We start from the raw sequence: 9405 nt of genomic DNA, 5'->3' as shown, positions 1-9405 counted from the left end.
TGTAAGAACCCTGGTGTACTATTCTCTGAACAACAGGGGGCGACAATGGGTAATCATCATCTAAAATCATCGGGAATCACTAGTGAGAAGTTATTGGCTTCATTCGAGTTTGATTGATTTTGAACAGGCTTCTGAGGCACAGTAATAGTCTACAGCATGATCTACAGCTAAATATAAAAGTTTTGGTGATAACTAAGTGGAAATTTCGTACAAACGTACATATAAAAAAAAGAGACAGCGACCACAACTTCAGATGCTATTTTATTTTTGGCTTAACTGTCACAGAATTGAATGTACAGAGGATATCAAAGTGAGCAAGGATACATCTATGCTGCCTTCAAAAAATCGGCCAGATGAAGACATCTCAGGAGACAGGATCTGAAACATTGAATTCGGATGTGCCTTTATGCCTTCTGATCTTGGGATGCATCCTCCAAAGGCACCTTTTTTCAGTTAAGATGTACCCATCATTTTCCCCACACCACATATCTCAGCCCTTAGACCACTTCAACTCATGACATGTGCTATGGATCCCCTACTTTATACAAGCCATTCATTCTGCATAGGCGCAGCAACCATCGCAGCTTCAACAGTCTCCATTCCCACCCTTAATGCAATGGGTTGATGGTCATCATCAGCGTATCAGCGATGCATCAGGCCTACAACTCAGGATGGTATATTAGCGCAAGAGCTTGAGCAGCTCTCTACATGGTTCTCCAACTGGAGAAAACACCACTGCTGCACACTGCCAAGGAGTGGAGAAGGGGAAGGAGAAGAAGAAGATGGAAAAGGAGAAGGAAAATAATGAAAATGAGGAGAAGGAGAAGAATGAGAATGCAGAGAAGGAGAATGAGGAGTAGATGAAGAATGAGGAGAAGGAGCAGATGGAGAAGAATAAGAAGAAGGAGATGGAGAAGGAGGAGAATTAGGAGAAGGAGAAGAATAAGAAGGTGAAGATGGAGAAGGAGGAGGAGAAGAAAGAAAGAAAAATAAATTGGGCCTGCTATTTTCGCCTGTAGTGGGGCCTGTAACTGTAGGGGCCTGATGTTCTATCCCTCAGTAAGGGACAAACACCCCTCAAAAAGAAAAATGGCCTGCTGTTTTCTCCTGCTGGAGAGAACACCCTTTACTGCTGTAACTACAGGGGCCTGATGTTCACCCCCTCAGAGGATGAACACCCATCACTACTTAAATTAAAGAGGGACCTGCTGTTCTTTCCCTCCTTTAGAGAGCAGAATACCCCTCTAAATACCCCTCTGGATATTAAGAATATCCCAATCACATTTTCTTCTTTTCTTTTACAGGAATGGAACAGGGATGGTTTTGGGGGGTTCTTCTTCAGGCAGTAATACATCTCATTATGTTTGGGGGGTTAATGTTTAAGCTCTTGTATGTTCAATTAATTTGGCATCAAAACCCCCATAAGGAACCATACAAATATAAATTGTGTTCAATAAACTCAAGTAACTTGCTAAAGTGGTTCCTGTCTGAACTTAAACTATTGTGTATCTTTGGTGCTGTCACTCGCAGAAGTTCAGACCCAGATTGTGGTGTGCCACAAGGCTCCTTTGTAGGTCACATGCTTATGTATATGAGACAGTGTCAAAGTGTGAAGAAGTGTGAAAATGATTCTCATGCTCCACACTTCCACATTTTGAGCCTGATGAATCACAGCATCTTCATTCTGGAATATGCCATCTCCATTTTTTGGCCAGACTTGCGCACCTCTCATCAAGACTTACACACTGCTAAAAGTGTCCACTGCTGGAAGTCACATGCACAGCTAATTTCATCTTGTTTTTGCAGATAGATTTGGCGCACATCAGTAATCCAAGGGTAGAGTGCACAGCTGGATGGAGAAGCAGGGATGGATGGAGAACGTGCCTCCACGAAGCATCCAGACACCTGCAGAGAGTGAATCGATCCGTCTGATGAGCTGCAGGCAGTGCTGGAGAGTGTGGTCACCAACACCGGCTGATCTCCAGTGGACATCTGTTTTTCGACACCAGCAAGAACAGACATGACATGCGTTGGATGACTGCATTCCAAACAAAACTATGTTTCACAGACAAATTTTGTCTGTGAAACATGTGAAATTAGCTCTGTACTTGTACTCTGCATAATGACAATAAAGTTGAATCTACTCTAATCTAATCTAAAAATAAACCACTTGGCCAAATGCACCAATCTCAGTCCTAGACTGCACTTTGTGGTCCTACTTTCCATGGCCACATGGGACGTTCAGACCAGTGAAGACTCCGGAGAACGCAGAAGGTCCTACGCTGGGGACGGTCTGGATCTGGATCTGACGCAGTCCTAAAGGAAGATGGACATTATCTGCTTTATGTGTAGGCATATCTTCATCTGGATGGGACTTAACTGTTTAATTTTATCCATGTCTATTGTGTTCTCATAATTTCATGTTTTCCAAACTTTCTTTAGTGTTTCCTGAAATTAGGATTGACATTTTTAATTGTAATAAAGTATGAAGCGTGTGCACACTAAAGCTCTAGTCAGAAATGAACTTTATTACAAAAGATATCAAGATCATGTGTTTGAAGGCACTAGAGTGGTTTAAAACATTACTCTCTCACACACACACACACACACTACAGCTTCAGCAGAGGACATCCCCTGAGGATTATTAAAGGACTGACAGATCTATTAAACACTATTACTGTACAGTTAGACGACTGAGCTAACAGCTCCTAAGATCTGAATGACACACGAGTGTGAGTAGATTCGGTCAGCTTGAGTCCAGCTTATGATCAAACACACAAGCGTCTCCATTCGTAAGAACAGTTCTGATCCATCATTCACTACAGTAGACATAATAACCTACAGATCATCAGAAGACCCTGTCCATCGTAACGCTCAAACACTGCACTTTCATATTATAGACATGAGGAATAAAGAGTCACGGCCGCTACTGGAGCTGTCACAGACCCTGTAAGGCAGTGAGATATTCAATAAATTAATACTTCATTTAAAACTTTGTTTTACATCAGATAATGCTAGTAAATGGCACCATCCTTTGACCTCTTGAAAATGATGCATAATGAAAGCAGAGGATGATGTGTTCCAGCTCAAATCCTCACCTCAGATAGACTGATGAACGAACGCTTCAGCCAAACATCCACCTCACTCCCGCTCATAAATAATACATGCATGATGTTATTCTTTCACTGAACACAGAAGGAGGAGCAGCTCAGTTTCTATTCATTCAAACGTTCATCATCATTATGAGTCACTAGGACCTCAACATTTCTTCTTTTGCAGCATGCAGGCGTTTACTCACAACACTGAGGAATGATGACAGAATTTCATGTTTGTGTGAGCTAATGCTACATTCAACTAAAATTATATTAGAAATTTGAATAATATTAATATTAATCTCATTCCAGAGAGATGCTCCAAAGGCATTCAGTGGGGAAAGACTGTGCAGATTGCTGTGAAAGCAGCGAGTCTTGTGTGCGCTGATCAGGGCACGTGCAGGAGACGGGAGGTGTGTCCTGAGAAAGCCTCCCAGTTCCTCCAGAGCACGGCGAACAGCAGGAAGACCAGCAGCGAGGAGACGGAGCGGCTGCGTGTCTTCATCAGCGGGACCACACAGTTAGCGACGGTGGAGACGAAGACCAGCAGCACAGCCATGAGGGCCAGCAGCACGGTGATGAGTTTACCCATGAGTGTGCGAGCCGTGGCGTTCTCCAGACCCTCCAGCTGAACCACCTGCTGCTGCTGCTGCTGCAGCTCCATCTTAGAGACACGCGTCTGACACGCCTCCAGAGCCTCCTGACACACACACACACACACCGCAGGTCAGTCTACTGTAATGTTGTGTTAATATGCCACTTTGTTTAGCTTTAACTCTTTCATTGTGTGACAATAATGACATATTCATTTCTGGAGAAGTTTGGACTTGCTGAGAAAAGTTATGGAATACTTCATCCAAAAATAAAAATGTGCTGAAGATGTGCTCACCCTCAGTTCATCAGAGATCAGGATGAGTTTGTTTCTTCATCAGGTTTTTAGAAATGTAGCATTGCATCAGTGTCTCATCAATTGCAGTGCTACATTTCTACAAATCTGATCAAGCCATGCCTAACTAGTATCCTGACCTGTGAGGCCACCACTGCAGGCGTAGAGTAAAGCACACACACACACACACACACACACACCTGCAGGTCTCGGGCCCTCTCGTTGGACTGGTACGCGATCTTCTCCTCCATGCTGGCCAGCTCTTGTTTCAGGTTCAGGATCTCGTTCTGGTGGAGCTCCGTCAGATCATTGACTTGTTCCTCTAAGCGCTCACACCTACAGAAACACAACACCACAGACACGGTCACTTCCTGTACAACACGTCTCTCTGCTCCAGAGTGTTTATTGTGCATGTTTTTGGTCTTTACTCAGAAGCACTTAATCATCTCAAAAGTTTGATGAACCAACAGTTCAGAGTTGACAACACTCCTGGATGGCCAATGTCCTGAAAAGTTTAGCTCCAACTGGCCTTAACACACCTGGAAGATTCTAGTGTGTCTAGTAAGAGCTTGATAAGCTGGTTCAAGTGTGTATAATTAGGGTTAAAGCTAACAGGGGTGTTACACAAGATCCCGGGTCCTATGCATAGGCATAGCGTTAAGAATTACAATATTGTGTGTGTAACCCCTCTCTCCACTGCTCCTCACACTCGCTCCGAGCGGGGCTTGAACCCAGGTCTCTGGCACGGGAGACAGACTCACTAATAAGGGGGTTAAATGGCTACAGCCATCAGCGTTTGTCGCTAGTGCATCTCTTGAGATCGGGGAGTGAGGTTTACCTGCACAGCACTACCCACTGGCCTCCGTTACACGTGGAGCTGTTACTTTCTATGACCTTATCTATGTTGCATGTAAAAATATAAATATATAAATATAAATACAAATAAAATATGTAATGTAATAATTAGGGTTGTGCCTGAAGCCGAATACCTTATTTGGAATGGCACGGATAATGGCTTAAAAAACGAATAACGGACAAGGAATAGTTCTGCCTGAATACTCGGCTGAAGCTGACACAGTCTGGTGTTTGCTAGATAACAGGTGAGCCAGGGGATCAGCGCCAGAAGTGATTGAATGTAAACTTTATGAGTGAAAAGAGCGCAAATCAAACACCGCATTGTTGTCGCCTCTCTGCGCATCTCTCAGAAATCAAGAGTAATTTTACCTGTGATAATACATCATACACTTTATAGCAGTGGTTCCCAACCTTTTTCAACTCGCGGCCCACACAACCAAACACATATGTTTGCGCGGCCCACTTCAAAAAAATTAACTGACCCCGCTATTGTTGGGTTAATAACTTAGTACTCAGAAGCTAGATTTTAAACTATATTTATTGAATAAACTAGGGCTGTGCGATATGGACAAAAAAAAAAAAAAAACTATCGTGATTTTTTTGATCAATTTTGCAATTGTGCTTTTACAGTCATAAATGCATTCAGGATTAATTTGAAACATATTTCCAAAAGAAAACCAATCAGAGCTTTATCAAAAAGTTGTAACATCTCTAGAACAGACATAAGTCAAAATTATCACTATAGTGAAGATGTAAAAAAATTTATAGACTTGTGGCAAAAAAAAATAAATAAAAAAAAAATCCTGTATACAGGGACTTTTTTTTCTTTTTTGCCATGCATTGTTCATAGAGCTCATTAATTGTAGCGGTGCCTCAGGTGTTTGCAGTGTGTATACAGTATGTGTATGCGGTCAGCAGTGAGAGCGCATAAATATAACGCGAAAGCACATTAAAATAATGCACGAGTGCGAATCTCTCTGTTCGCAGCAGATTTCCTTTGCTCTGTCACAAAACCGGTCGTGCTTGCTCAGATACACGCTGCTTTGCGAGGAGAGAGTGTGCACACTTAAAACGTGTCTCCTCTCACTTAAACTGCATCCTGTTCACTAACAAATTCACTCTATGCTCATGTGTTAGACATGAATTATTTTCGCACGTTTTTATTACTAGCCTTTTACCGCAGTGAGAACGCTCTGATCCGTCAACATTGGCTCAGAAAAAAGGCGCATCACAGACAGTGTGTGAACCTGGAGTTAGGCATATGCCCAGTCTCTGTTCTCGCGCTAGGCGCAATGCATTCTGATGGGATCGGATACGGGAGGTCAGGGCCGTGGAAAATTGTGGTATAAAGCGATTTAGAAATCGCGCACGCTCAAATCGTAATTTTAGGACGTTTTCTTTTAATCGCACAGCCCTAGAATGGACTGGAAATGAACAGAAAATAATTGGCGGCCCACCTGCAATACCGGACCACAGGTTGAAAACCACTGCTTTATAGTATTTGTATATATTTAAAAAGCAATGATTTAAAGCTTAGGCTACGATATGAAACGAATGAATGGAATAAGCACAGCGCGCTCACCAATCAAACAGCAGCGCTGCGCGTCTCAGTCTCTCAAAAACCAAACCAGTTCTCTCTCAAGAGTAGGCTAATAATCAGCTTAGATACGGATACATTGTCTACTTGTCCTACATGTTTGAATCTTTACCTTTTGCTGGTTTGTGCGGCACACACACATCTGTTTAGTGAAGTTCATTAACATTAAGACTCGCTTAAAGTGTTGTGCGTAATGAAAATGTTCGCATTGAATTGATTCAGTCGTGTTCAGATGATCACTAAACGCATAAGGCTATACATTAACAAGCGTTTATTGATTAAAAAAAAAACATTTAATGTGTTTTCTTTTTATTTACAATAGCATGAACAACGAGTAGTCGAGTAACTGGAGTAATTTTAATAAAAAAATCGACTAGTAGAAATCAGTAGTCTTGCAACTACTGTACAACAATGAGTATTTCATTATTATAAAGGGTACGTTTAAGGCTATCTAGGTGTAGACGTAAATAAAACACAATCTAACGGGTAGAAAACTAAATTAGAAACATCTAAACTTTTCAGGTCGCAGCAAGGTCATGCACTTCCTTTCCCAGAACAATACCGAAAGAAGAAGAAGTGAAGTGACATTCAGCCAAGTACGGTGAGCCATACTCAGAATTTGTGCTCTGCATTTAACCCATCCAAAGTGCACACACACAGAGCAGTGAACACACACAATGTGAGCACAGACCAGGAGCAGTGAACACACACACACACACACACTGTGAGCACACACACAGAGCAGTGAACACACACACACTGTGAGCACACACCCGGAGCAGTGGGGAGTTATTTATGCTGCGGTGCCCGGGGAGCAGTTGGGGGTTCGATGCCTTGCTCAAGGACACCTAAGTCGTGGTATTGAAGGTGGAGAGAGAACTGTACATGCACTCCCCCCACCCACAATTCCTGCTGGCCCGAGACTAGAACTCACAACCCTTCGATTGGGAGTCCGACTCTCTAACCATTAGGCCACGACTTCCCCTAGCTAAGCCAAGATGGAGAATGGTTGAGATGGTTGCCTAGCAACAGCAGACGCCACTGGAGCGCGAGCGCAGGCCACAGAGTGCTTTAGGAAGAAGGAGAAAGCAGCGTGCCTAGCGTTTTCCACACGTTTTCAGTCGAGACATCATGCAAATCTGGTTTTGTTTTGAAGGAGATTTTTTTTTTTTTTTCTGGACTCGGTCGAGACCAACTAGAACACTTGGTGAGTCCAATGGCCAAGTCCAATGGCCAAGTCCAAGACAAGTCGGAGACGACGGAAAAATGTCTCGAGTCCGGATTTGAGTCCAAGACGGGACTCAAGTACTACAGCCCTACTTTCAACACTCAATTTAAATGCACTGAATGGAATAAAACATAAATTCACTTATATATTTATCTTCCAAAAGCAGAGAGAATCTTCACAAAGCTCTTTTTTATACAAAAACAGTTAATAGTGAAAACAGCTGAAAGGCTCAACATAAATATGATCCAGGCTCTGAAATGCCATTAATATTCAGATCAAGAAAGGCCATCTCTAATTTTAAAAGAGGGTTAGCGTTATTTTATGTTATATATCAGCTTGACAGCTATATTTTTGTTCTTCTGTTATTACAAGCAAACAATAAAATGCTTGACTACAAGCTGGACATTTAGGACAGAAATATGTTTATGTATTCATCTCTCTCTCTCTCTAAACTCACCCCCCCCCCCCCCCCTTATTTCCCTTCTCAAACTTTTACCATTTAAGAGGAAAAAGTCTAATCTGAGTCTATTTCAGGCCCACAAATCTGCTGGGTCACAACCCAAAAATCAGTTTCTGATACAGATGTGGAGAAAGGGATATTAATAACTAACATGGACAGAGTTATCCAAGTACAAGTCAAACCTATTTCTGAAGTGCTTTTCACTACACATTGCTTCAAAGTAGCATTACAGAAAACCAGGATGATGATATAATCAAAAGTCTATATTAAAATTTTTATATTTTCATGCCTTATAGTCACATTTTCTAGATTAGAGGTGTATAAATAATCACACAGACCATATTAGCTATATAACATAAATCACTTAATTCTTTATCTGTTGAAATTGAAAACTATGAAAGATCATGACAATTTGGTGAACATTTTGCATCTCTCGCCCCAAGCGGTTAAACTGAGGACTGAAAGTATTCATGGCATAACACTTACGATGTGCTACCTACAGTGTGTCAGGTCTATATCTAGTCCCCTAGTGTTCAGGCCAAAGGAACCAGAAAACTCCATCTGATTTTGAAAAAGTAGAAACCAGGCACCAGCATCAGTTCTCTTCTGAATGTACAGTCCAAATGTAACATCAGCAATTAAGTAATTAAACTACCACGGTAAAAGTGCACAGAGAGCTGCCTGGCAGACAGCGAGCACTGGACTGAGCGGCTTATTATGTTTTAAATAACTTTTTTTTTTTTATCAAGCAAATCACACTTTATTTTCTCATTCATCCGTGTTTCTCTATCAATCTAAATTGTTAATGATTTCAAGCTGATATAAATTATATAGCAAAACCTCTTAATAAAATGAATGACACTTTAGACTAGGGCTCGCCAGCTGATGTACTCCAGTCCGAATCCGGACCATGAAGCCTTTCGACATCATGAAATAAATTGGAAACAGCGTTTGTCATTTATTTAATCAAATCAAATTTATATCGAGGTTAGCTCAGCAGAGCTGATTGGGTGCTACGGCGCCATAAAAACTCTTAAATGGTACAAGAAACACTTAATTATGATTTCGAGAGGTCTTACGTTTGGGAAGAGAAAGACCAGAACTGCGATATGGCTGAATGTGAAGATGTAACTTCAAAAGACTGTGATTTCATTGAATAAATATGAGAATTGCTGCTTCCTGTATGGCCGTTACCGTGGAAAACGTTCTGACAGCGCCCCCTGCAGGCAGAGAATGAACGTGTTTTCAATCAGTCTGTCTGCTGGTTTTGTTCAGACCGATGTGAAC

General features: G+C 41.8%; 1 protein-coding gene across 3 annotated transcripts in view; it reads right to left on the bottom strand.

Annotated features, from left to right (window-relative positions):
- Positions 1–2508: 2508 nt before the first annotated feature.
- The window catches only part of LOC128019182 (transmembrane and coiled-coil domains protein 1-like), a 27918-nt gene continuing 21021 nt past the window's right edge, over positions 2509–9405 (bottom strand). For all 3 annotated transcript variants that reach the window (XM_052605274.1, XM_052605271.1, XM_052605272.1), the window contains exons 4-5: positions 4179–4314; positions 2509–3792 (exon numbers count right to left, since the gene is read on the bottom strand). In XM_052605274.1, coding sequence (XP_052461234.1) covers positions 3481–3792; positions 4179–4314 — 448 coding nt within the window. In that variant the 3' untranslated portion in view covers positions 2509–3480. The remainder of the gene's footprint in view (positions 3793–4178; positions 4315–9405) is intronic.

The sequence above is a fragment of the Carassius gibelio genome, chromosome A8 (genome assembly GCF_023724105.1).
Source record: "Carassius gibelio isolate Cgi1373 ecotype wild population from Czech Republic chromosome A8, carGib1.2-hapl.c, whole genome shotgun sequence".
In the NCBI taxonomy this organism is placed as follows: Eukaryota; Metazoa; Chordata; class Actinopteri; order Cypriniformes; family Cyprinidae; genus Carassius; species Carassius gibelio.
Note: the sequence above shows the minus strand (reverse complement) of the source record. Positions and strands in the feature narration are given on the sequence as shown.